Here is a 27,794-nt window from a genome sequence, read left to right as displayed (position 1 = left end):
CAAACTTAATTAAAAATCGCTCAGTGTTTGAATCTTTCGTGGTGCTGATCCTGGTGACAAACATATTTGTTGTCGGATTAGCGATTTCGTAAGAATTTCAGCAATTTCGAATTTATTTAGCTGTTTTATTCGAAATTTTTTTATTTCCTATTGGGTTGAAATATTTGAAATTTTGGTTTATGACCATTGCTCAAGAGCCCAGTTAAATACAGATTGTCTTTTAGTTGTTCTGGTGATTGATTGCAATTTATTGCTAAAAGAAACATCTTGACCTGTGAGTCAAATGATTTTCACAGTATCTAAGCTGACTAGTTATAAAAGAAACCGACCAATTTGACCCCAAACCGATAGAGACAACTTGGTTATCACTGAAAATGAAAACTATATTGGTCCAGAATGAAACACAAACTGTTCGATTATTTGCATATTGCAGCCTTCAAGACGAGTAACCAGTATTGCAGGTGCGTCAAAAAAACCCCGCAGTGATTGTGATTATCTTAAAACGAAGTTTCTTTGTTTCTATTTTGTCTCCCTGGGGGAGGGGGGTAACTGAGTTTCCGCAAGGGTCATGAACTACGTGCTGCTCCTATTACTAAATACAAAAGTTATTAACTCACAATAGGCGGATGACTTTCAAGCTGTCAAAATCTAACAGCCAGAAGTATTCTCTTTATCATTGCATTTACCAAGCTGCAGTACGTGTGGAATGTTCCTCTATGAAGAGATCGACAGGCGAACAATCTAGACATTAGACTAATTTGCGGTCAGTTGCTCAATATAACTAAAAAAACAACGCGGAGGAAATTAGTATCGTTTGAATAATCACATGCTCTTTTTTATGAAGTACACCACGTCACAAAGTGTTTGCTCTCACTTGTGTGTGAAGCGCCAGATTTTCAAAGAATGCTGTGCGGAGTGGCAAGCATGAAGGAGACCAGGTATAAAAACACGCTGTGGCAGAACAGTACTGCGGATAGCGACGGGATGTACAAAACGTGGGAAGTAAGTGGGACACACGACCAAGAACGACACAACGGATGGAATCAAGTGAAGATCAGGCATTCTATCTCCCTTGGAGATGTTCGAATGGAGGGTTTTCCGACCGCAAGAAGAGTCGAAGGGATTGAAAACCCAGATCGGTTCTACAACAGCGAGAGAAGAGAACTGTCGAGGAACAGCGCAACAAATAGGGAAGTGAAAACGGATACGCAGGCAGTGGTGCGACCCCAATTTCAAATTACTAACGAGCAGCCGACCCGACGTGTCACTCCCGCTTCTAATGTAACGTTTCTATCACAATTGTCAAAGCCTCGCAATGGAAGACGCGCCTCGGACGGTTTTCTTAGATTCTCTGAGAAAACAAGCGCTCCAATATTTAGCGCTGTCTCAGAAGAACACTGCGCGGATGACGACAGCACGAAGGCCAATTCAGTTACCGCAAATAATTCCATCAGCAGGGCCTCCTCTCTGAATCGTCGCCGGTTTTCTGATGGTTACTTTCACAGCGTCGCAGGGTATTCAGGTTTCAAGAAGGTTAACATTGTGTTGCCGAGGCCGCGAAATAGTACGAATGAAGAATCTGGAGGGTGTGATGTTGACAAAGGATGTCATAGCGATGTAAAGGATACAGAAAGTGCTGATTGTAGCAGAAACGAAGACGACGACCAGTGGAAGAAATTGGTTGCACAAGCGCAAGGTTTTAAAGGACCTAAAGTCAACGGAGTCGGCAAAGTAAGACCAGGATTACAGGTGGAGGATTTTAAAGGAAACGTTGATCGCTCTATGGAGGACGTGTTTAGCGACATAAGCAGTGAGGCATCTTTTTCATCGAACAGTTCGTATCACTCTTCGTCTGACAGCGATAGTACCGTCGATGGCACGTTGATAGCTAAGCCGATATCCGGCGATTTGGCTCCTTTCAAGGACGACAGCCACACAAGTTTGAACACCGCAAGGCCTATCCGACGATTTTCCTCGGTGCAATCGTTGGATTCGTACCCCGCAAGTGGAAACCATCCCGCGCGTAGATATTCAGTCGCTACTTTAAATCCAGCACGCTCGTTTAATGATTCTGCCGCTACAGCTAAACTGTCCGGTTACAGCACGCAGAGTGCACTGGAACAAGCTCGACAGCTCCTCAGCAGGCTGCAGCAAGAGGGAAAGTATAAAAGTAAGAAAGAAAGGCTGGACGAATTAAGTAGAGCGCTAAAGTGGATCCTTGAGGAACTTAACCGTATAAAAACACCAGACAGGGACCTCGTCAGTTTATTTATCAGTTTACGAGCGAAAATAGTGAACTTGAAAAGTGAACTGAAGGCGGAAGAATTTGATGCCACCTGCATTGACCGCAATGAAGTGGACAGCACCCCGCGAGTCCAACCACTTCTGCTAACTGAGGACAGGTTGACACACTCTCACTCGAGACGATTCAGCTGGTGTTGAAAGGAAAATATTTTTTATTGTCGGTAAGTAAGCTGTTGAGAAACTTGTTTTTTTTTTTCTTATTATATGTATTTTTCGGACACACTCCCATGACTTGTACATTGTTTCGGTACTTTAAACTTGGCGTGCTGGTTTACATTCAATGTTCTAGCTCAGCCGCGCGCTACAGGTATCAAATTGTTTTGGCCGGCATTGTTTTGTATCGCACCTCGAAATTAAAGAAGTCTGTATATGTACATGAAAGTTCTTTGGTAGCATGAATCAGAAGTGAAACATATTTAGCAACTTTATGGTGCGTTTTCTTGTCCTCGCACTCTAACTTGTTATGATCGATTTCATTGTCCTCTGAAAAATGTTTTCGTGGGAAAAAGCACTCTAGCGCAACAGTCGATGTAAACCGATTGATCAATTTTTTTCAAAGTCCAAACAGCTTTTATTGTTTTTCTTTCTAACAAAGAAAGCCTTTTGTGTTGCAAATTACCTTGGAACTCCCTAAAAGCCTCAGGATTCGAGGTAAACACTTCGGATTTAGGAAAACAAGTGTAGTAATCATATACGAAAAATGTTTTGAAAGAAAACAGTACCCCACTAGACGATAACGAAAGCAAATAGATACTTCAAGATGTTCGTTGACTTCCGATGAACAATCAATCTGGCCATCATTTTATCGCAAACAAACTAAGAATAGATCATGAAAGCTTATTCAGAACTTTTTAACGCTTGAGACGGTATTGAACTTGAAGAACAAAGACGTTTAGGAAATGTTGATAGATTAGTGTCGATTTTTGAATTGACTTTGCGTGTTTTTGAAAGAGGAATAATTCTCGAAAAGCAATATTACGCCTTGCAGGTCACGAGGTGAAACTGCAGTAATCCTTCATCAAAAGAAACGCAATGCAAACATTTGACCACAACGTCAAATCAATTATAAATTTTCAAGTTTGTTTTGGTGCAAGCACATCAAAGCATTTCATTCGGTAATCAAATGTTTGGTATAACCTGTGCCCAGATATATTAGTGTTAGTGGAGAAACTTGAAAAGGAGGCGTTCATTTAATATTTGCACCGTGAATAAAAAGTTTCATTTTCAGTTTGAGATACGCAAAAATTCTTTCAATTTCAAAAATGTTCTAAGTAAATAAAAAATATCTCAATCAAAATCTTCACTGGTTCCAGATGCGTTGCAACGAAAACGTGACTAAATGACCCGTAAAAGGTGTCAAGCCGATCAACAAATGCATAGCATAGCGGAAGGTTTGACTCAAGTGTTATGAGGGAATTTTGAAAGGAAGTTGCAACGTGAAACGGAAGGTTCGTATCAGCTTCCTTGTGTTCACATTTCTAGGAAGTTCCTTCTTCTTGGATTAGTCAAAACATCACGTAGATAGGGGCCTTGCTTTGGAAAATCTAATGTACTTAAAGCGGTTGCCATAGCCACTCATATTACCCTTGGCACTTTGAAAGTTGTACGAATTTTCTGCTTCCGTTTTCTCTTTTTCATAGAAGCAGTGTGTTATTTCATGTTTCTTCATTTAAACTCAGAGTTTTCTTTTATACAGATAATTAAACTCTTTAAAGACTTTAAAACAATTTTTCACAAAGGTTGCGCCGACTGGAACTCAGGTCTCTCTTATTCTGTGATCATCAATGCATGATTTTCTGCCTAATCCGGTTGAGAAGCTTCCTCGGCCTTACATCTGTCAGTTCAAATTTGATTAAAAAACACTGCGTTTATAGTTTTTCCATGGTCCTGTGAAAGAATGCCTTTTATCTACCAAAAGCCTGGAGCTGGGCCGCCTGAATCAGCACTTATGCACTTTTCAGACCCCGATTACCTCGATCAAAACCCGACTGTTTCTCAAAATATGTTCAAGCGGATGCACCAACTCATAATGTTTCTCATTGTTGCTGGGTTTGGGGTTTAAGACTTTACATTCTATCGTCTTATAGGAGAATTGACCAGCGAAATCATACCCATCAAAAATTAACAAATTCTCTCTGGAAGTCTTTATTTCCTTATTTGCACCATTATTGTGTGATTAAATTTTGAATTCCTTTGCCTACGATGTCCGCACAACTGTTTATTTATGAAACACTTCACCAACTTCGAACGTTAACATCAAAAGGCACCTTTGTTTCTGTCAGCAGTGAGGTTGGCTGATCCGAAAAGATAATTCATCGATCACAAGTGCTCCCAAAATAAACATAAAGGCAGCTCAACCGCCTTTGTAGTATAACTAAGAGGATGTTATTCTCAATATATTTTGTGTCTTGAAGTAGTCACGTTTTGCACGATACGAAACCAAAATATTACGAGTGTTTCATTACGCAAAGCTCTTCGAAAAACTTATCTGACGGAACGATACCAGTGGGGTCGACCACTTGTGCAAGCTGAGCTTCAAATGTTTTCCTTTACTGTTTATCGATCAAACAAAATGGAACCTCAAAGTATTACATACAGACATTTCTGATAGTGCACTTTTACACCGCTCTGGACAAGTGTCAGACTTCAGGCGCCTTTTAATCGTTGTTGTGCTGCAATATGAAGCTTGCATCATAATAGGTCGTTAATTAAGAAGATTCCTAGACATCTAAAACAATGACAAACCCTGAATTTCTTTTAGTGGGAGCTATTTTGGTTTCTCCTCGCAAAATGATGTTTAATCCAGGGGATGGTAAATCCGATAAACGGGTAGTAAGTGCTTCTGTTTGCATGCTAATTTTCTTGCAAAAATTTCGAGGTATGTACACAGGATTTCCCTTCTTAATACTTAAGCTTGTTGGCTTTTTTCGGCTTACGCTTGTACAGCTAGGCTTAAAAAAACGAATTAAAGATATTGAGTCACTGTCTTCCCACATGTTAGATACTCCCTTACTATTTTTGCACACTGATTACGTGAAAGAATGCAATAAAGAATCATAAATGAATTAGTTTTCCACTGGAGACTTCAAAATGGATTTTTTGAAATGTCACTAAAATGGAAAATTTTGTGTTTCATTTTACATGGTCGCACTTAAAAGTGTTTGACGCTCCTTTTCACAAGCTGTTGCGACAGACTTGAATTTATCTACACCCATGTCTCCAGTCCTCGAGTCGCGTTGTCCTTTCTTCTCCAAAACGTGACAAATTAAAATTTTCCACGGGCTCGTTTTAACCTTTTTTACGTCACAAATCTGCATCAAGGACGTGAAAAGAAAGCGACTCGATTGTTTTGAAAGATGAATTGTTGGGTCCATGGTTTGGTTTAAGAGAATGGAATAACACAGGATGTAAAAAGAGACATATCTCTTAAAATAACTCGGCAAGGCATTTCCTCGTTAGCTGTAATTAATTACTGCTTCCCACATCGGTGTGAAAAGTTTCCTGAAAGCTTAACTAACTGTTTTCTCGTATATGATAAACTTCAAACAATTCGTTGTACCTGTGTGATCATAAGTGGTCGCAATCAAACTTTAATACGCTAAATGATTTTGTAATCGCTGCACAATAGCTACAAACAATATTTCGAAGTTTCTCAGCATTGAGGGGTAACAGATCCGATCGAGTTTATCCGATACTAAGAAAACAACATGCAAACTGCCTAAGGGGATTCAAAATAAGTGACATAATTTTCTAAACACCAAGATATTTGTTTTCAAAGTGAATTGTAATTGAGATTGTAAAGCTTGTTAAAGTGTAAACGTGAAGTAAACAACGGAAGTGAAGTGCAGGCTCGTTGAACCACGATTATCTTGCCGTCACGTAGGAAATGGAAATTGTGGGTTCTATGTTAACAAGGTTGTTTTTTTCTCACCAATTTCGTTTTATTATTCTCTTTCCTGCAAATCTCGTCCGGGGGTTCTTGTAGTTAGCAGCATAAGAGCGGTTGCTAAAAATTGTCACGTACAAGGATCACCGAATCTGTACAGCTGTGCAAAGTTAGGGCCTGATTACAGGAGCCGGGCTGGCCCTGGTAGCCGGGCTGATTTCTTTTGTTTTGGTGTTCGCCAAAGCGTGAAAACAAAAGAAATCAGCTCGGCTAACCGTGCCAGCTCGGCTCGTGTAATCAGGTCCTTAATTGCAATTTTCACGGTGACCTCGAAAGCATTGCCCATGAAATTACCGCAGCTGCTTATCTTAAGCGACAATTGCCATAAACCCATGTCGGATCCATGCTAATAAAGTAGAACTACAGGACATAAACAATGAGAGAAGTAATTCCAATGAGGTACAAAAATCTTTTTCTCAGTTGTACACTCCGTTAAAATGGTGTACTATCAATAGAGTTTTAGTGAACGCGCCCGGAGTCCTTTCGAGATTACTATCTTCCTTCCATTCATTTCATCTTTATTTTCTCTTCGACGAAACAGTAAAAACGTGAAATTGTACCGAAGCAGAATTTTCACTGTTAATTGAAAGTTCCTTTAAAATACTATCAGGAAAAGTTTCTTTTTGGGAAGCCACTCAGTAGCGCTAAGTCAGTTTCAGTCCCCTAGTGACTGAGGTTAAATCGGAGGTATGGGGGCGTTTTTTCGAGGCCAGCGCTTACCATTTTTCGCGGTCTACAAGGTGGGCGCATTACTGCTGAGTCTCTATAGAATCCCTAAGGTGCTGACAAGATGAATTTGTTTAAAAATCAAGAGCTTTTCTAGTTGGAGATCATTTCCTTAATTCTCGGGACTTTAATTTGTGATTCGGGGGTGTTGTTGCAAGGAGAAATTAGATGCAAAGCGCCCTTCGGAATTAAAGGGTTAATCGAAAAAATGCTGGAATCTCAAACACCTCCGCACACCTTACCTAGACATTTTAAGTTCCAGATCTTCTCTTCGAAAGGGTATTCTTTGTATCAACCAGATAACTTCCTTTTTTTTTTTTTTTTTTTTTTTTTTCTTTTTTTTTTTTTTTTTCTTTTTTTTCCGAGTGAATGTGGAAATATCAAGTCCTCATCCTGTTTTGTTTTTCATTTTCTCATTTTCTGTTTTTCATTTTTTTTGTTTTTCTTTTAGACATGCACGACAGCAAGATGTGGTCGACCAGACTTTATCACGTGGAATACTTCTTTGATGTCGGAAAATTTTTCACACCTGTCGCCAAGAGTTAAGTCTGAAAAGAAAAGGAAACAAACATAAACACAAATAAACAAAAATAAAGACAAAACGACATGAAAAAACTTATTGAAAGAGGAAGACGACGAGGTCTAAAGGTTGTTCGTTTTGAGAAGAAAGCGTTGTAGCCTTCAAGTAAAACAAAGAAGTATTTTACAGAAAAATAGGTGAGATAAGTTTATGAAGCAAGTTTGTTCTATATTTTACATTAGGCCAAAATCCCTCGAAAATTACGAGAGAAAATGACAATAAGATCCTTGGATCTTCTTACCTGGCTGTTAAATAAGCCGGGCTGTTAAATAAGCCGGGCTGTTAAATAAGCCGGGCTGTTAAATAAGCCGGGCTGTTAAATAAGCCGGGCTGTTAAATAAGCCGGGCTGTTAAATAAGCCGAGCTGTTAAATAAGCCGGGCTGTTAAATAAGCCGGGCTGTTTCAGGCTCTCGATCATAGGAGACGAAGGAAAGAGCGGACGAGCGAAAATCAACGAGGATTTTGGTAGAAGTGAGTCTTTGGCCCCCTTTTCGCTCGCTGTTCATTTTTTTTAAAGTATCTTTGCGATATGAGAATGTAGAGAGAGGTTACAGTTAAAAAGCTGGTCATGTTAAAGTTATAGTTAGACTTAGGCTGCTTTCCATTCCTCAGCCCTGACGGGTCACATCGTCCTTTCCGTGAATGTCATCTTTGGGAACAGAGCAGTTTCTGGCAGACTGACTATATTGTTTCGGTAACCCGGTGCGTGTTCTCACTTGCGCACGCACCATTGTGGAATAGGCAGACGTTCTGAGTAAGTGAAGTGTAAATTCTGGTTTGACACTAAAAAAAATACCAGGCAGCGGGGTTTTGCAAGAACAACTTCTCTTAGTTGTGCCAGAGCTCGTGGAGTCTGAAAACAAATAAGTCGTTTAAGCATGAATAGGGGCAAAACACTCAAGAAAGAAAGGATCCAGTTTTCAAAAGAACAAAGGCGTATGTTAATATACAATTTCGTCTTCACTGAAACCCGATTTGTCGCTCCTGAATTGAGCAGAAGTTGGTCTTCTATAAGTTTAGAAGTTAGAACTAGTTAACGATGACGCAGAATTCCCCACCTCATCGTAAGAAAAAAGAACGAAGACGTAAACTATTAACCAAAAAGTAATGTATCTATTATATAACTATATACAATCCATACCAAAATTGCTTGTGTCGTATATGAAAGCTGATGATTGATGGAATGATTAATATAAATTATTTAGCCCAGTCTGAAATATTTGGCGCTCGTAAAACCATTATATTCAGTGTCACCAAAAGACAGTATGTTTCTTTGTTCTACTCTTTAGTTCCTATAACTAGTAAAATTTTGATTATTCTGCATTACTGTGAAAAACTGAACTGAATTAACGAAATTAATCAATGACGTTTTAGTAGAAATCAAACGAATTCAAACTGAAATAAAATGTTGAGTTCACTGAAAACTTCTATTTGTCCCAACAAACACAAAAGCAAACAGGCAGACGGACAAGGCCAACTTAGCGCATAAAGGGCCTCTTTACATTCAAATTATTTTGTGGCTGTAGCCTGAGTATAAGGCGTTTCTGGGAGCCTTTCTGGGGGAAAGGAGTAAAAGAGAAGCGAGAAAGGGAGAGAGCGAAAGGAAGAAACGCCCTTCCTTTCTCCTCTCCCCTTCCCCCTCCCCCTACCCCCAATCTCCTATCCCCCAGCCCCTTAGGAAGACCTGACACTCAAGCTATTGTGGCTGTTAATAGCTGGTAGATTTACTTTTAAAATATTTTTCGAAGGTTGAGAAAGGAAAAAGAGAAAAACCTTAGAGTTTGACACTTCTATGAAGCAAAGGCTCCCTCGACCCCTTTCTATACCCCCAAGTAGTAAAGTATAAAGCCGGAGGGGAGGGAGGGAATTAATTCAACACACAGATCTAAAGCGTTCAACGTTTGCGGCAAATTCATATGGCAAAATTTACCCGTGATTGCACTCCCTTGTCTTCTTATCCTCAATAGATCTATTAAAATAATAGGGAGATATTTCCGGTTCATCGAAAATGTAGATATGTTTTCACCTTGTTTTATAGAACGCTACAAAGGGCGAGAAGAAAAGGTTCTTGTCATTTGCATTTGTCATTGGTTCTCTCTCTTCCCCCCCCCCCCCCCCCTCCTTCTTCACCCCGACATCTCATCCCGTACAATGAGACTATGAGCCACGTTAAGGCGGCAAATTTTCCTGGGCATTATCGTTGTTTGATAATTCCATGGTAATAAATACAATCTTAGCTGAACGATAGCTCTGTCTGTGTCGCGACCCATAGTTTCGTAAGCCTGCCTACAGTTAAATTGGTTTCAATTACAAAATGCGACAGCTATGAGCCACGTTGAAGGGTTGTATAGTTTCTGGACATTATTGTTCAGTTGATGATCCCACACTGATAAATGCAATCCTAGCTGAACAATGGCTGTGTCTGTGCCGTGACCCATAGTTTCGTAATCTTGCTTGACGGTAAATTGGTTTCAAACACAAAATGCGTCAACTTTCTTTAGGGTAATTTCTTCCTTTTTTCTTTACCCCTTTTTCAAGTTCAGTTTGGATTTTGTGACCATGAAACATTATCTTGTCAATGCGATGATACGAAGAGGTTAAAATTCAGAGAATATTTGCAGTATTCATCCCTTAGGTTTTATCGAATCAATATAAGTCACGTTTGAGGGCGGTAAATTTTCCTGGACATTATTGTTGTTTGATAATCTAATAATGATAAGTGAAATCTTAGCTGAGTAACAACCTCGTTCCCAAGGTCTCTCCAGGAGGCGGGAAGATGAGAGACCCTGGGAACGAGGTTAGCTGAGCAATAGCTGTGTCTGTACCGTGACCCATAGTTGCGTGAACTTGCCTGATCTGAAAAGTGGGTGTAGAAAAAAAGAAAGAAATTATCCCAAAGAAAGTTGACGCATTTTGGATTTGAAACCAATTTACCATGTTCTGTTTGAATGTTGTGATCATGAAACACTCTCAAGTCATTGCGGTGAGTTTGTCACAATTCCGAGAATTTTTTATCCCGTAGATCTTATTAAGTATTATAAAATATGTTAACCCCAAATTGTTTTCGAGGTCTTTAATTGATGGAAAATTCATTCTTAAGCTATCAGTTCGCAGGTTAAGGAGGGAAAAAAAGAGCGCCTTAAAAGTTGCCACCCTATCCTCCTCAGTAGGAGAGTATAAATCCCCCGGGGGAGGGGGGTTGTTCAAACCTTAGATCTAATGTCAGGTAATGTGTACCAAGTTTAAAACAAAATGGGAATGCCAAAATTTGCCCGAGATTAATTAGTCTCCCTTGCTTTCTTATCCTCCTGAAAGATCCAGGATGATAATATAGAAATATTTCCTGTTCACCGAGGATGTCAATATATTTTCACATATATTACTGAACAAAACGCTGGAAAGGTAGAGGAAAAAATGGTTCTTGTCATCTGCAGTCTGTATATCAGGGCTTCTTACGTACTCCACCCTTCCTCACCCCCGGACATCTCTAAAAACAATTTTCGTCATTATATCAAGCGCAATGAGACTATAGGTCACGTTTAAGGGCTGCAAATTTTCGTGCACATTATTGTTGTTTAATAAACCCGTAATGATATATTATACAAGACCATTGTGCTATAGTACAATAAACATTTCACAGCCAATTGTAAACCACACTCTGCTCTTAGTTACCACACCTACGCTTCTAAATCTCTTCAAAAGACATGACAATTATGATAGCCTCACGCTCTTTTTGGTTGCCTAGAGATTTCAAAGGCTGACTTTGCGTTATGACAACGCGCTAAAACATTTTGCCCACTCTTTCAAGCCCTTTCAAAATCATTCACCTTGCATGATTGAACTGAAAAGAACTCACGTGTACCGGAAACAACTCGGATCATGGGAGTAATTAACAGATTTCATTTCATTTACACCACTATTGTACTTTTTACCTTTTATCAACAACATCATTATTCGCATTTTCCAAGCACTCTACTCATATCTATTGCTATGAATAAACGCAAGCATTACTTTGTTGCACCGCCGTGATTCTAAGTGTAAATCTAAACTATTATTAACCTCTGAGGCGTGTTCAGGCCTCAGTTATTTCCCCTGAGTAAAGCAGAGAATAAATACCTTAACACACTCGAATTCTGTCAAACAATAGAATTGTGAAAGAGATCGACGCTCTGGGAATTGGAGCACGAAATGATAGCTTTCTGTATCATACTTGACCATCGTAATTTGTTGTTGAAAAATTGACCCCAAAGGGAGTAATTTGAATTCCCGTATTTGTTATACCATTTTCTTGACATTTCGTTAACCTCACAGCAGGAATATGACTTCAGCAGTTGGTCGAAGTCTTCTTCTTCTGCATCTCAAACTTTTAAAGATAAGACATCACAACACAATAAATTGTCTTAGCTTATATTCAACAAGCTGTGAAACACGCTTCTTTTATTATCAATTACTACCGAAAGTACCTTTCTTCGAAGAGTTGTATTTTCTACTGCATTGATCTTCAAACTCAATAATCGCGCTCGGCAACAACACACTTGGCCGAGTATTTCTTACAGTAACAGAGATTAAAGCCATTAATTTGAGTCAATAATTATAAAGCGCGGACGGGCCTAGACATGTGTCTATTTCGAACCAATTAATTATTTACTTTTGACCGTTGATTAGATAGCTTTGAAAGTTCATATAGCACTAGCTCTTCTCGGAAACGTGTTGTGTAGTTCTTTAACTAGCGGAACATATGAAAAGCTAGCGCTTAAATTTACCGAATGGTGCACAATGTCACATTCGTATGGCTCGTCTAAGGCGCCGCTCAATGCGCGTTGAAGTTTGATTTTCCTTATCCCGGCTTGAATCTTTGTAAATGTCCGCATTATATCTTTATCTTGAGCTCGTAGCTCAGCCAGTTCTTTTCTAATCCACTCGAAAGCCCACTCGATATCCTGAATTCTCTCTTTTTCAGTTTTATGCGCGACGTCTGTAATATTCTGCAGAATAGCTCTGGCCGTTGACTGACTCGATGAGTTCCATACAGTTGGATTGTTAAGTTCTGAGAATCGTCTGAACGGCTGTGGCTCCAAAATATCCTTTGAATTAACTCCAGAAGAACCATTTGGGCTGTTGCATCTTTTCTCTTCAGACTCAGCTCTATCCAACTCGAGCGAAACTTTCTTCAACTTTTGGAATTCTTCTTCTAGTTCGGCACGTTGTTCTTTGGTAATTATAGTGCTGTTCATTTGTGCAGTTGGTTTGACAGTGTTTTTATTCGCTCGCGTTGGTTGGCTGACCACTGCATAAGTGCAGCCAAGTGAGAAAGTATTCTTTGATGCTTTTGACCTTTCACTGCTTGCTGTCATCTCAGAGGCGTCTTGGACAATAATATCTTTACTTAGACCCCCAAAAGAGTCTTTTGTGACTTCCTCCCACGCATGTTCAAGAACCTTTCTTAATGGGAAGTTTGGCGATGCAGGCATGCTAACAGACTGCTGTGGGAGCTCGATTTTTACTGTTTCGGCTGACAAATTGTCAAAAGGTTTCTCAGCAAATGAGTCCTCCATTGTTATGGAAGCATCATCTACTTCACCCACAAGGTGCGCCACTATCGGAGGGTTTTCGTCCTCTCGTGAAGATTCGGGAACAAATCGTGGTACTTGAGAGGGTTTGATGAAAACTTCCGAAGCGGTTTCGATCACTCGTTTGCGATCAACATGATACTTTTTTCCTTGAGTCACCGTCGTAATTTCGGCTCCTGTATATGTTGGTGGTCTGTGTTGCTTTTGAGGAATCTGCAATGTTACCTTGAATTGTTTCCTATTTCTTCTTCTTTCTCCCCACAGACGCTTTGCATCTTGTCCATCTAGGGCTGGCGTATCGTTGTTGTTATTGACATCTAGTGTTTGCGATGCAAAATGCTCATTGATGACCTCCATGGGACTTGCTGCTATAGTCCAACCCCGTGGTCTGAAAACATTCTCTTGCAAAACATGGAAGCTGTTCTTCCTAGCTGGTTTACTTTGCTTTTGGTTTTCCTGGCGCAAGATGTTTGGCGGTGTAATCAGAGATATGCTTCGACCTCTGCGTGAGGGTGACTTGGTTCCTTCCCCCCGCGCTCTTTTCCACTTGCTGTATAGTGTTTCTGAAGTGATATCATCCAAAGATCTTGAAAATGTACGTAGCTTTTCGATGTCTAGTTCCTCTTTGCGAAATCTGCATCGTGAATCTTCTACTCTGAGTGTCAATCCTTCTCTTGGTGAACCCACCCTCTCAACAGACATCTCGAGAACCATTTACACAGCTCAAACCATTCACGTTGTACCACAATGCTGACTACTCGTTTAGAATTCCGATGAAATCTGCTTCACTCTTTTTAAAACTCTGATAAATGAGATCTGTTGGGAAACATAAACAAGAAAATAAATGCCTGGTATGTTAATCGCCACAATTTAGACAAAGCTTCAACAGGACTAATTAAAATAATGATTTGCAAATGAACTGATGGACTTTTTCCCATGGCATTCACATTTTAACCAGTAGTGGTGGACAGATGTCCAGTTAGCTCTTATGCAACCGAGTGTTTTAGTATCTCGCATCAACTTTGCAAGATACGTGATAATGTAAAAACAACAAAAGCTTTCAGTTAATGTGGTTAAAATATTGTTTGACTTCCGTTTTGGGGCTGTCCAAGCTTTTCGTTGTGATTGCTTTCCTTTGTCTCTTAGCCAAAATACTGCGTTGACACGAAATGATCGTGAGATGTCAAGCTGGATGCAAATACAACGAACCAAAGCCTTCTCTGGGCCATACTTGTCAAAGTTGGTCAACAAAAACAAAAATATGTACAGTTTACATGTAAGAAAAGTCTGAGACATCCACGTAATGCGATGTGATTTCACATAGTCAATTAGGACAAAGTGAGCCCTGTTGTTTAGTCCAAGACAGGTCTGTTTTTGAGCTCCGTTACGATCATTTCCGCACAAGAAAAAGTTGACTAGAGCTAAGCTGAGTGCGGTGCTAGTAATGCAATGTAGATGCATCGAGCTGATTCTTTGACAGACCATTAGTTCATTCTTACATATAGAATTGACATTTTTCCCCAAATTCTCAGAGATAAGAGTTGTAATTTAGTGGGGAAATGTCTCTCCGGTCTCCCTTGTTATGCAATTTCCATGGGGTTGTTTTGTCTCTGGCGAACTAAAGAAACTGAGGTTTTGATTTCTTACATATAGAATTCACATCTTTTACCCAATTTCTCAAAAATAAGAGTTGTAATTTAGTGGGGAAATGTCGCTCCGGTCTCACCTGTTATGCAATTTCCATGGGGTTGTTTTGTCTCTCGCGAGCTAAAGAAACTGAGTTTTTTAATTCCAGCACAAAGTCTCTTGTTAGTTTGTGAAAAGTACTTAACATTCCTCAATGAATAACAGGGCAAGGTAACAATAGCTCATTCCTTACGTTAATCCATCAAACAGGTTCCCATGAATCAGGCGATTCCTTTAATATCATATCATGTGCACTACAAAAGAGAAGAAGGCAGCAATTGTAGTCATATTGGTCCCAAAAACAATACCAGACCGTTTGTAATTGTCATGGAAATAAAGCGGTATCGTTAGGGTAAAAAACAAATCAGTAAAATATCCCAGTAAACGGATGAACCTTCTTGAAATAACCTTGGCCGGGAGCACGAACAACTTAGTGAACAAAAAGGATTCTCTGTTATTGTTTGAATGTCAGTGTGTACCCGCAGTCACGTCCACAAAACTTCTAACCACAGTTATCATACCTAGTATTTCATTCACAGAAATGTAATCATGTTAATCAGTGAAAGTATTTCGAAAAATCTCATGAAGCCTTAGATGATTTAATTCCACCATTCTTTGTTGTCGTTACCACGATCGATGTAAACAGCACTTCCAACGAAATGGGATCTGCATCGATGCAGCAAAAACACCTACGGGTTTCACTTTCCTGGTTGGCATTACAACTGAATGTCTACAACCTTCTAGTGTTTGGCTTCGTTTGTAGTGTGCGTGCAAAAAATGAATTGCCGTAGCAAACTGGCTTTGCGTCCGTTGCAAGTAGCCGCTGCAACAATTGAAAATTATGTCATTTATTAAAAAGAAAAAAAAAAAAAAAAAAAGCGAGCGCGTAAGAATTATGAAGCTAATAATAACCAGTCAATGGTATCATTTCACCGGCCGGCAATTACTTTGGAATAAGGAGGAGCACAGCTCAGCTGAATTCCGGATATCTCCGCCCTCAACTAAACGTCTTTTCCGTATGATGCACGATCCTCGCAGTAGATAGCGCTATTTAAGCAATAGCGAAAATCAGACCTGAAAAAAATCAGGCCTGTACGGGATTCGAACCACTGACCTCTGCGATACTAGTGCAGCGCTCTTACCAATTGAGCTAACAAGCCAACTGGGAGCAGGCCGTTAAGTTGATTCGTAATAAACCCGTGAAAGTGATAAATCAGTACAATGAAATATATGAAGTTCATATATATGAACTTCATATATTTCATTGTACTAAACGTCTTTTGTCATGAGAGGTTCCTTTGTTCTCTATGTCCTGGCATAATCCTAAAACAACGACTTTCAGTTCAAAACAAGAATTTTTAGTAGACACGTCATTACGCAACACTTTTGTTAAGTTAACAGCTGAGTTGGACTCAAAGAAACTAAGTTACATAAATTTGACACGTTCGTGAGCTGATTGCACTTATATAATCACGGTAGAGATCGGTGATTGAGCATACATGCAAATTCATTAAATCTTTGACGTAAACTGGCCGGATTTGAGCTTGATCGGGCTTAAGGTATTAATGTTCACACATGCGAGGTAAGCACAGCAGATGGAGCTGCGTACCACTTGGTGAAAGAACTGGAAAAGAGGGATCAAAGATGCTTTCAAAGTTAGACCCCAGTTAGTTGTATTCCCTCATTCATTCAGCGTTACCTCAATTAAGAATTTTCAAGACTGTGCGTGCACTTTGTCAGTTGAAAAGAAGTTACACGGCACCTTACGTAACCATTCGAATGTTGTAAACACGTGTTGTGCAACATAACATGACATGTTTTTCGCCCCGCAGGCAGTACTCCTGCTATCAAAAATTTTGGACAGAACACGAAAGAGCAATTAAACCCATCGCACCTCCTCAGAGCAAACTTGGATGGGAGGAGTGATGCAAATGCGCCCGTATTAAACGGGGTTAATACAGACCAACACATATAATGCCGACCAGTTCCCAGTTGACTTGTTAGCTCAGTTCGTAGAGCACTGCACCGGTATCGCGGAGGTCATGGGTTCAAATGCCTCACGGGCCTGAGTTTTTTTCAGGCCTCATTTCCAGAACTACATAAGTAGGGTTCATCACTGCGAGGAACGCTTTCTTACATGCAAAGACAGTTTCAAAAGACTCGTTCGGAAACTTTCATTTCTGCGGTTGATAATTTTATGATCATATGCAGTGCTTTAATTAGCAACAAACATTCCCTTTGGTCGATCCTTCTTATAACCACATGCACACTTTAATATTTTATTTAATATAATTTTCAATCGATTGAGAGCAACTGATAATAAATTATTGCAAACTATGATTATTCAAATTCTTTATCGAGCAATGCTTTTTTTAAAAAACAGTTTTTGTTTCTAGAAGAAAGCGTCCCGTACTAGTATCGTGTATCAAATCAGGAAATTATGTAGATGTTCACTTCTCGCCTCATCCTTGGAGACCCAGGGGCTGTGAGTCGATTTCAAGTTAAGGGCAGAAGAGCTCTTCTGCCCTTTACTTGAAATCGACTCACAGCCCCTGGGTCTCAGAGGATGTTCTCGCCTTAGCGTTCCGTGATCTGCACTTACAATTTCAAAATAACTTCTTCGTACATTCATCATTTCTTTCCATTCTGAGAATCTTACTCGAGACACGCTTCCGTGAGCATATTTAACGAGCAGGTCATTTATTCTACTTCATTTATCCACGTGAATTCACCGTAATCAATTTCACCGTCCCCGTCGTCATCCAACATGTCAATCAATGCGGTCAGCTGATCATCGGTCATGGGCACACCTATGCCTTTTAGCCCCTGCCGAAATTCCTCTCTGGTCACCGATAAGCTATTGTCCTTGTCAAACTGGTTGAACAAGTCCACCAACCTATAATTCTTCTCTTCGACGTATCGCTTGAGAATATAGATCAAGTCGTTCTTCTTGTTTTTTCCGTAAAGACTGTCAAGTTCCTCCGATAGGTTTCCAGAGCGTTTACTAAAAGTGCAGGTAATAGTGAGTCCCGGATGTTGACCCAAAAGGAGCTCTACGAGGGCCTGGGTCTCTAAGGTAACCACAACACTGTTGAGCAAAATTTTTTCTAACGCTGTATCGAGGTTGTTCTTCATGGCTGTGAGGAGGCCGAAAGCACCAGCATTTTGTAAGGGATTCATTCCAATTCTGCAATAAAGTTATGCGAGAAGATTATCTTTAATACCTACTTTCCATGCTATGTATTAGAGAAAAAATTAACGCAGTATTAATGCGATAAATCCTAATTTGGTCTGCGGATTAAAACAAATGAAGAAATGATCCTCGCAGGTGAAGTGCCTCGCCCCCAACATGTGGCTTCTTAATTCAGTTGGTAGCATCACCCAACCAGTATCTGCGAAGCACAGGTTCGAATCTCGTCGAAGCCTCAATATTCTTTTCTGTATTTACTTAAAATTGTAGCTCATCTAGGAGGATCATGTCTTCACTTCGGAAAAATTTGTAATATTTCTCACCCTTTAGGAATAACTGAAATTCTTCATCAACACTTTAAAACTGAGGTTCTTGGTAACTTTCGGCCTTCTTCCATAGCACCGCGAAAAGGATGGTCCCTCTGGCCCCTCTGGCCCCTCTAAACCCACCCGCTGGCCTGTTACTCGAGGCCTTTCTGTCCTTTTTATTTTTTTTTCTGAGTCTGCTATTGTAAATTTGGCTGGAGAGAAGTACTGTCACTAAAATTGTCTTTAGTCATGAATATCTCGTTCACTGCTTTCATCAAAGCATTCAAAGAGGATTTTTACGTCATCCGTCGTTATCTCACCAGTGTATGTCGTGCATCTATGTAAAGTAGTTTTTACAAACCTTAATATCTTCAAAGTGTTGTTGACTTGAATTCCTTTACTGAGTGCCAGAGCACCTTGAGTGGAAATCCGGTTGTTAGTCAGATCTAAGTCAGTCAGTGTGTTATTTGCTTTTAGTGATTCTCCAACTGCGGCTGCACCTTCATCGGCAAACCCGTTCCAAGACAGGTTGAGTGTCTTCAGGCTGCAGTTGGCGCGGAGTCCTCTGCCGATAGCAATGCCACCCTTTCCTCGTAGATGATTCCAGCTAAGGTTCAGATATTCTAATCCACCATTCGCATCAATGGCGGGTCCTAGAGGAAATATTGTAAAATTGTTATTGTGAAAGCACAATTAAAAGAGTACAGCTGGGTAAATTGCATGCAAAATCTGGTATCAATTCGGGTCAAATTGCAACCCAAGTTTGTTAAAAATTATTTAATGAATTAAAATGAGTGTAGTTTACACTCAGAGAGAAAATCCTCCTCTGATTTAACTGTTAGTTCCAAGCTTGTTAGTTTACTTCTAACATCTGTTAAAACATTAAAATAATTACGAAACACGTGCGTACATCATTTTTTGTAATATCAGATGGCTTAAAGTAACTGTCTTTAAATAACTGTCCTGAGAAAAACTGTCCTCTCAGGGAAAACCTGTACGGATGATTCAGTCTCGACTTATTTTGACTCCTCCTTACTGCTGCGTGGAAAATCTTGAGTAGTCCTCATTAAATGCTTTTGTAGAGAGCGATCTCAAGCTCTGCCAGTGAGTGGGCCTTAAAAGGTTATTGTCGGTGATCGCAATAGATTGAATCCTCGCAAGATATTATACACTGTTTATAATCTCTTGTTTCGTCGACCTGGGTGAAAGTCACTATCAGTGTCAAGCTGTATGTCGAAAGTTGTTGAACAATTATTCTCTAAAGCTGAAGAGCCTTTTCGACTGACAATCCTGGAGATGAGTTCGAAGGGAATGCCAGTTGGCAATCTCGTTGGTATTATAACCACCTTGCCTTAGGTGATTATAATAATAAGTCGACCAATCAGGGTGCGCGCGCATCCCCGAATCACTTGAACAACTATTGTAAAAGTGTAGTTGGTGAGTCCTCAGATTAATCAAAATGACAGCAAAATTGTCCATTTTCAAGGAACCAGACTTTCAAATATGAAATACGACTTGCAAATAGCGCTTCGTTTGACTCTAATGATGACTGCTGTGCTTAGTTTGTCGAAGTAGGCGTCAGTCACTGTTACCGACAAGAGATTAGAGACCTTTTCTGGCTGCGTACCTCACCTTGACGACTACTCTACTCGATCAAAGATTGGTATTTCTTACCGAGTAACACTCCGGCTTCTTCACAAAAGTTGTTATGACTCAAATCGAGCCACACCAGAGTTTGGTTTACTCGAATTCCTTCTGCCAGACAAGCGGCGTCTTTGTCTTTGAACTCGCTCCAAGATAAGTTCAGGGTTTTTATGGTGTTGTTATCATTAAGCACTTCAGCTATAGCTTTCGCGCCAGGGCTTTTGATTTTGTTCTCAGCAAGGTCCAGCTCAGTGATGTAAAAATTTTCTCGTAGTAATCTGGCGATGTGTATACTACCTTCTGGTTCTGGATGGAAGGTGGAAAAGAAGCAAAAGATATTAGAGTTAAAAATGCATTGATATGATTTAGATCTACTTCTGAGAATTAATATTTTATCAAGAACTTGAGGGCATGCTTGAAAGGAAAAAAAATCTCACCTATTGCGCAGTCTCTTAGATTTAGTTTCGTCGTTGTCGTGTTTCGCATGAGTGCAGCTGCGATGGCTTGGGCTCCAGTTGGACCCAGGCCGTGGTGTTTAATGTTAATTTCCTCTCTTGTGATGTGCTCGATGACAAAGGAGACTGGGATGATACCGAGTTGAGAACAGGCATCTCGGTATGCCTTTCGACCTAGTAGAGAGAATTATAACTATCATAAATTTCTTAAATAAGTTGACATGTCTGTTATTATGTTATTATTACAGAATAACATTTAATCCATATATATATATATATATAATCGTTAATGAAACTCTCAGGCCAACAAGGGTGCACCGCGCCAGGAGGATCAATAAAGATTCGCAGTCCAAACCTCACAGCCAACGCGAACGTATATATATATATACAGTTATATATATATATATATATATATATATATATATACATATATATATATTAGTATAATTTCAGAGCTGAGCAAAGAGTTTCCAGCAATCTGATTGGTCAAGCGGTTCCTTATATGACGCTATATAAACCGCTCCACGCGGTTTATATAAAATGTTAAAATAAAATGTTAATAATTGTTTAACTTACTAAAATGTTATGATTTTAGAAATTTCTCTGTTGTTCAGCTCTGAAAGCCAGAACCAGATGATAATTTGAGAACATAAAAGATGAACGATAGACCGAGTAAATTCATCGTGTCTTTAAATTTGACAACAAATAGACCACTTTCAGAAATGGCTGCTGGATTAATATTCTTTTGTTTAAAATTAAATTAGCCCTTCTGGCCTCGCTTGAGATAATGTTTCTTTTGAATTTAGTACTGGAGAACGAGGCCAGAAGGGCTAATTTAAATTTAGACAAAATAATATTAATCCGGCAGCCATTTAGAAAGTGGTCTATGAACAGAAAACCAAGATGTTAAGTGACGGTTATATTTCGGTATAAACTATACCATCATCAGACTGAAAATACCTACAAAATTAGGAGCTTAAATAGTTACAAAAGTTATACTCAAGAGTACAGGCAAAGATGAGCCCGTCACCATTTGGCTTTCTATTCCCTACATTGGCAAGAAAACATCACAACTTTTACGTTCCTTCAAACGAAAGCTGCGAAGACACTTAAAAAAACCCTAACAGCCAGATTAGAATTCGCGAGAAAACCACAAAACTATGCTTACAAATTCAGTTGTCCCGGCTGTCAGTCATCCTACTTGGTAAAACTGATAGAACCTTTCTCATCAGAACACGTGAACATGCTTTACTGATAAAGAGAGTGCGATTTACAAACATCTACGCACTTGCGAACATTGAACCTTTATACATAATTTATTTAATTTACCGGATACTTTAAATAACATCATCACACCAACTGTTTTCGGCAATAATGAATACGCAATCAATGTAGTTCAGAATAACACCACAGTGTTAGATTATGACGATAATTGGAACCTGTTATTATACAAAGAGGCCTTCCACATTAAGCGCCATTCACCACCACTTAACAATGGATTAAAATCCAGCAGAGAACTTTGCCTGTTCTCTTGAGTATACCTTTTGTAACTATTTAAGATCCTAATTTTGTATATATTTTCAGTCTGATGATGGTATAATTTATACCGAAATATAACTGTCACTTAACGTCTTGGTTTTCTGTCCATTTGTTGTCAAATTTAAGGACACGATGAATTTACTCGTTCTATCGTTCATCTTTCAGCTCTGAAATTATACTAAAACAATTATTCGCCTCAGGTTCTGTGAAAATTGTCGAATAATCCCCTCGACTTCGTCTCGGGGATTATTTGACGATATTCACCTAACCTGAGGTGAATAACTGTTAAATATATGTATATTATAATAATATATAATAGGTAATAATATATGATATATAATAATAATATAATGTAACTATTCTAGGTTTCAAAGAAACGATGACCACAAAAATGCTCATTGACACAAAGGAATTACTATAGAGTTCCTATCCGGTGAATAAAAATTGTGTGCCAATATACAAAGGAGTCTAATATGCTATTTATTTTACCTGTTGGGTCGTATTCTAGACGAGGTTCTTCGAATTCCAGATCTGTATCATAATCACTGTTCTCCCCAGCTTCCGCATCTGAGCCAATCTGTTCTTTGGAAGTGTCCTCAGCTAGAGTGGGGACTGGGGTCAGCTTGCTTTTGCCTGTACCTGCCCTTTTAGATTTAGCTGTTGAAAGTAAAGAAGTAAAAGCTCGTTGCTGCTCTTTGCTCTCTCTTTGCAAGAAGAAAACAATAAACTTAATACACTATAGGTTATCTAAAAGTTTTGAAGTCTTTTTACTTCGCCATATCTTATAGAGTTATCGAATGAAGTTTCAGAAAAAAAAAGGTGAGCATGAAATTTTAAAAAATTAGCCTTTCCCTGGAAGAGTGATAATCAAAATATTAAAACCAAATTTCCTGATTAGATAATGAGATTGTTGAACCATCTTATCGGCTGATATACTTATTAAGCAGCTCGAAAGCACCCATCTCCCATGGTTTGAATAGCTGTGATCAGCGAACTCCCTTCGTAATAATAGTTGAATGAAGCTTTTTCGACGGAAACCGATTTATTCAATTCCTCCATTTTCAACTGAATACGCAGTACTGATCGTGATTCGAATTTCGTCGACTCATGCTGGAATCAATTTCAATTGCGACTCACCGCTCGATTGCTGGCTTCGCCCGCTTCTTTGTCGACTTTTGGATTCTCCCTCAGTGATAATTCCTGACTTGCATTCGATCTGTGCGCTGCCTCTAGTCGAGCTAAAAGCTGTTACATTCTGATTGGAATCTACCACTTCTTGTACACTGAGAGTCGGTACGTTATGCGGACCTACATTTATGTTATCGTTACTTGTGGCGGACATATTCAGTTTCGTTTTAAGATTGATTCTAGGTTGAAGAGCCTAGATTCTCACATATGACCTCGAAGTCTATCAGCCGGATCCCTGTAAAAATAAAAATAACAAGCGCAACTTGTAATAAACAGTGACAGGGACTGTGTTAACTTTGCTTTTGAGGGAAAACTTATGCCAGATATTTCTCTTTATCCGGCTCGGCTCAGAACAGACCGGAAGGTTTTAATCTCTAAGTGTCCATTATTTTAGCAGAATATTTATTTTAACACTTTTAAAAGTGTTTTTCCATTCTCCAAAAGATTATTGAGAGGTAGAATGCATTACAATTGGCGCAAACCTCTCAGCCGTTAATTTCCTTTGACATAAAACAAATTTATTGCAGACAACAGATGCGAAAAGAAACACACTCACTCGTTTCATAGAAGAAAGCAAAGGATTTCAATTTCGACCTCGATAATATTTCAATTTTTTTTTCATTCAAACTATCTTGGTTCTGCCTTTTTTGTTTTGTGTCGTTCCGTCTTTGCCTGTTTTGGCCAAACCAGAAAATGTAGTTTTATCACCCTGCTGAGTTTATAATATAAATTGGCGCCATAGAGAGATTCTAAAGCTTAAGTTTCGAGCGTTAGCCCTTCGTCAGAGCGAATATTAATACAAATTATCCTGTGGCACCACAGTTTCTTTAGAAACTTACCCCCTTTATTTATTTAAAGTTTTGGCTGGAGTCGGATTGCATGCATGAAAGGCACTCTCTAAATTTTGTGGCTAATATCTGTAGTTTGGCAATCTCTTCCAACGCGGCAAACGTCTTTTGAGAAAAAAGCCAAAATCTCGTGATGTAAAAGATCACTATGTTACTGTTATGAATATTAACAGATACAAGCTTTGCGCAAACAGCGTGAAGTTTCGTTAATTATGTAAAATGCTCCCAATATTGATGATAATTTTGATAATCAATTGTTTGATATTAAATTTCATATCATATTGGCGAAATGTTGATGAAATTATGTCCGATATCTGGTTAACTTAGGAGCAACTTCGCCGAGTAAACTAGAAGTGTGATTGTAAACTGCGACGATCGGAGAACAAAAACTAGCGCCAATCGCATTAGTTTAAGAATAATTTATGATTAATTATAGAACAATTTTACGCGAACTAACACAGCTGCATTCTGCGAGAATACAAGCTTTTACTTTAATGTTGCTCAAGACAACTTTTAAATACAATTGCCTTAGTTTGTGCAACAGTAGAAAAATTCGCAAAGTTTTTTCCGCGTCCAGCTTTTTTTAGTTCTTTTAGCGTTAGAAAATTCAAAATCGTCATCTCTGAGAATTTGACACATTGACTTTATGCCGTTAGTGACAGTTCGCCGATGCAACGATGAAATCGAACGATTGCTCACTCACGCACAGTTGCCAAGTAGCCTTTTGTAAAATCACGGCCGCTTATGATTTTTCTACTTTGTTATTGTAAGAAACTCACTCACTTATCATGGTCCAGGCGTGTTTAAACTAGTAGATTACAATTTGTCATCAAATAGCGACGTTTCTTTATGATTGCTTTGTAAACAAACAAGTCTGTGGTATACGCCAGCAAACATAGTAGGCCAAGAGAGAAACAAACAAACAACGCTACGTTCGATGCACAACAGACAAGTGTCTATATTGAAAATCAGTGTAAAGTATCCACATGAGCAATGAAAGTGATATCTCCTGAATACTTTTGTTGCACTCAGACATGCAAACCGCCGAGATATCTTACCTTCAAGGCGACTTCTTGCTCCCTATGCTAAATCCCTTTAGTTCCTGGATGAAATTCCTTGATTTTGCGTGTGCGTAAAAGGCATTAAATTTATCGCTTGCTTTCAAGACCAACACGATACACTTGAGTGTAATTAGTTAAATTAAGTTGTTGCCTAGCAACAGTGACGCTTATTTCGTAAAGACTGCTTTAGGCATTGTTTTTGGTGGTTTCTCAAGAGCCTTCACACAGAAAGGCTCGCAGTGAAAGAATTGTGATTTATTATCAAATGTCCGTGAACAAATGTCCGTGAACAAAGCCCTCCGGCACCATGTCAAAACAACTGTTATTTCCTTTTCACGAATAACATAGAAAAGTATAGATTCGTCTGACTTAAAACAAAAAGCGAAATTTCTACCAAAAATGAACCTATGGCGAGAGAACGTAAACAGCGATGAACGTTGAACGTTGAGTTGAATATAAATTTATAAAGTTTCGCTCAAACCTCCCATAAGTGCTCGAGAAAAGCTATTTTAGTTCAAAGAAATCGGAAGACAGTTCTCTTCGCGACTTTGTAGCCTTTCTGCCCTCGGAAAAGGTATTCAAGTTGTTGAAAGCTTCTCCCCAAGAAAATGTATTAACACAAAGAAGCTAGCCTTCGAAGCCGGCGGTTTTGTGTTGGAGCTAGAGCATTGGGCGGCGTCCCAGACCTCTCGGGGCCTCGCTGTTCGTTTCACGCGCATAAACCGCGCCAGCTAGGTAGCTGGGCCAAGAGGAAACAAACTCGGAGGACTATGACGTAACTGTTTCAACCGTACCCCGAATCCACATTTGCTGATGTTCGCAACTACTTTACCGAGACAATCCTCCCTCCGAGTTACCCTGGGCGAGCTAACTTCTCACTCATTTCTTTACAAAATCCAGCCGACCGTTTAAATGAGGTTGTAACTGGTCTCAGGTAGGCAAGAAAACCTGGGGGGGCGTGGAAGTTGTCTCACCTCGGCAGGTTGGGTAACCTTGGCAGGCAGGACAACTTTTTCTCATGTAAACACCTTGTCTCGCCCATCCGAGACGACGAAACCCGAACAGGAAATGCGTGCGCACACTATAACCAGTGCACGTGCGTTTTACAGCTTTTTTTTCCTGTCGCCTACGTCTACCACTTTGTCGAATATGCAACCTGGCCTAGCCGAACGAGGTTAGCAGATGTCAAATTTCATACAAACGCTCTGTAAAGTTGTCTCGTGGGGGGGGGGGGGGGGGAGGGTTGTCTCGGGTACACGAGGTGATAAATGAAGACGACTGGACCTTAACTTCCGGAGGACACACGCCGAAAAAAATTGTGGGTGGGCGGGTAGTCTTTTATTTTGTTCAGTTCATTGATCATTACTTTTTACAAGGTAATGATTGTCCTCCAGTCTAATTAGCTCAATTATTATCAATTCATGTGCCTTTTCAAGAGACTTCTATCGATGTAGAGCTTACTCCTATCAGCAAAAAACACGCAGATTAACAACGGATTAAAAAATAAGTTGACAGGTTTTTGGCTTTGAGTCAAGTCGGGAATCACAAATATTTATAAACCTTACTGGAAAGAAAAACCTGAAACAAGTTATGGAGAAATTTTATATCTTTACACTGGGCGTATAGGGAAACTCTTTTTTCTTTTTTTTTTTTTTTTAAGAAATCGTTAGTAAAAGCGCCGGCTCCCCCGGGCAGTAATTTACATCCTGCCCCTTCCGAAGGTGGAACAGCGTAGGCGTTTCATATTGTGTCACTATTTTATTGAATTTCTTTGGTACGGCTTTAAGATGAAAATTGTCACGAGACGGCAGCCAAGGCCATGCATGTGGAGTATATCTGTAGACTACTTTACTCTTATCTTGACATCTTCCTTCCGTGCATGTTTGGCCCTTCATAGCTTTACAGACGGTCCGCCATAAGTGGCTTACATTACATAATAATTTGATCCATTTAACCAAATAATAACTTCCAACTGACGTGTGTTCAGTCGTAGATCTCAGGAACAAAAGAAGGACAGAGAAAGCGTGGCGCTAGAACATCAGTCATTGTTGTTATTTGCACGAAATTTTGACGGTTTCTTTTGACTGAGATTAACACAGTAAACCTATAATTCAAAAACGAATGAAGAAAAATTCTGAAATGAGGATAAAAAAAAAAGAAACGGTTTTGAATGCACACCCCGCCAAATAACTAAAAGTAACAGGTCCGAAAATTTTAAGCCTCTTGCAGTGGAGAGCTTTGTAAGAGATTTTAAAAAGGTCTTTTGCCGTAATGAGTCGGCAAAAAACCCCAAAATGTAGTTATTTTTCCAGAAAGAGGGTTGTGGTTTGAAGGCTTGTCTGTTTCGGACGTGTTTCATGGCTTCTAAGAGTAAGAACAAGCTCAAGTACTGTTACGTTTTTCCGGATGTTTTCCCGAAATTTCTTAACACTCCTACGCACTCACGGAGTATAAATAAAAGGATGTGAGTTTCTATAGATAAGTTGCCTTCTCGAAAAAATTGCGTCCTATTGTTTTGTTGATTGCATGTCGTTGGTGATCACGAATATCTTAGTAATGTGCCATTTCCTTTCCTTTTGTAATTGAGACTGTTATCCCCCGAACAAAAACATCTACATCGCCTAAGACGCATCTTGCTCCGCCTAAAATAAAGTCTTCTGGATTCCTGTAAACAAATTAACAAGATTAAAATGTTATTTAAGGCCTTGGCAAACTTTTGCGTAAACCTCGATACTGGATATGTTAGTC

At 39.4% G+C, this 27,794-nt stretch overlaps 3 protein-coding genes across 4 annotated transcripts; 1 reads left to right on the top strand and 2 right to left on the bottom strand.

The window, feature by feature from the left end:
- Positions 1 to 519: 519 nt before the first annotated feature.
- Positions 520 to 8,981, top strand: LOC111321300 (uncharacterized). Of its 2 annotated transcripts, XR_002693955.2 has the most exons (3): positions 520 to 2,465; positions 7,428 to 7,693; positions 8,170 to 8,981. XR_002693955.2 is itself a non-coding variant. In XM_022924145.2 (2 exons), the coding sequence occupies exon 1, from the start codon at positions 904 to 906 to the stop codon at positions 2,440 to 2,442; it is 1,539 nt and encodes a 512-aa protein (XP_022779880.2). In that variant the 5' UTR covers positions 520 to 903; the 3' UTR covers positions 2,443 to 2,465; positions 7,428 to 8,981. The 2 variants fall into 2 exon arrangements, 1 of the variants encoding a protein (XP_022779880.2); XM_022924145.2 differs by having other exon boundaries at positions 7,428 to 8,981.
- A 2,971-nt stretch (positions 8,982 to 11,952) lies between these two features.
- Positions 11,953 to 13,958, bottom strand: LOC111321332 (uncharacterized). The gene has a single exon (XM_022924181.2). It carries the CDS (start codon positions 13,839 to 13,841, stop codon positions 12,237 to 12,239), a length of 1,605 nt encoding a protein of 534 aa, XP_022779916.2. The 5' UTR covers positions 13,842 to 13,958; the 3' UTR covers positions 11,953 to 12,236.
- Positions 13,959 to 17,080: 3,122 nt separating this feature from the next.
- LOC111321319 (uncharacterized) lies at positions 17,081 to 25,190 on the bottom strand. The gene is made up of 7 exons (XM_022924170.2): positions 25,044 to 25,190; positions 23,087 to 23,372; positions 22,439 to 22,606; positions 20,393 to 20,584; positions 19,986 to 20,261; positions 18,673 to 18,964; positions 17,081 to 18,000 (listed from the first exon to the last, which is right to left on the bottom strand). Exons 2-7 carry the CDS (start codon positions 23,289 to 23,291, stop codon positions 17,514 to 17,516), a joined length of 1,620 nt encoding a protein of 539 aa, XP_022779905.2. The 5' UTR covers positions 23,292 to 23,372; positions 25,044 to 25,190; the 3' UTR covers positions 17,081 to 17,513.
- Positions 25,191 to 27,794: the final 2,604 nt, after the last annotated feature.

This window comes from Stylophora pistillata, chromosome 1, assembly GCF_964205215.1.
Source record: "Stylophora pistillata chromosome 1, jaStyPist1.2, whole genome shotgun sequence".
Taxonomy (NCBI): domain Eukaryota; kingdom Metazoa; phylum Cnidaria; class Anthozoa; order Scleractinia; family Pocilloporidae; genus Stylophora; species Stylophora pistillata.
Note: the sequence above shows the minus strand (reverse complement) of the source record. Positions and strands in the feature narration are given on the sequence as shown.

What these genes read in the sequence shown, in the direction of transcription:
- LOC111321300 (XM_022924145.2), top strand. Translation starts at nt 904, where the DNA reads ATGCTGTGCGGAGTGGCAAGCATGAAGGAGACCAGGTATAAAAACACG.
- LOC111321332 (XM_022924181.2), bottom strand. Translation starts at nt 13,841, where the DNA reads ATGGTTCTCGAGATGTCTGTTGAGAGGGTGGGTTCACCAAGAGAAGGA.
- LOC111321319 (XM_022924170.2), bottom strand. Translation starts at nt 23,291, where the DNA reads ATGTCCGCCACAAGTAACGATAACATAAATGTAGGTCCGCATAACGTA. An exon ending in GCGAAGCCAGCAATCGAGCG is followed by an intron (nt 22,607 to 23,086) that starts GTGAGTCGCAAT and finishes TACTTTCAACAG; the next exon opens with CTAAATCTAAAAGGGCAGGT. An exon ending in TCTAAGAGACTGCGCAATAG is followed by an intron (nt 20,262 to 20,392) that starts GTGAGATTTTTT and finishes CCTTCCATCCAG; the next exon opens with AACCAGAAGGTAGTATACAC.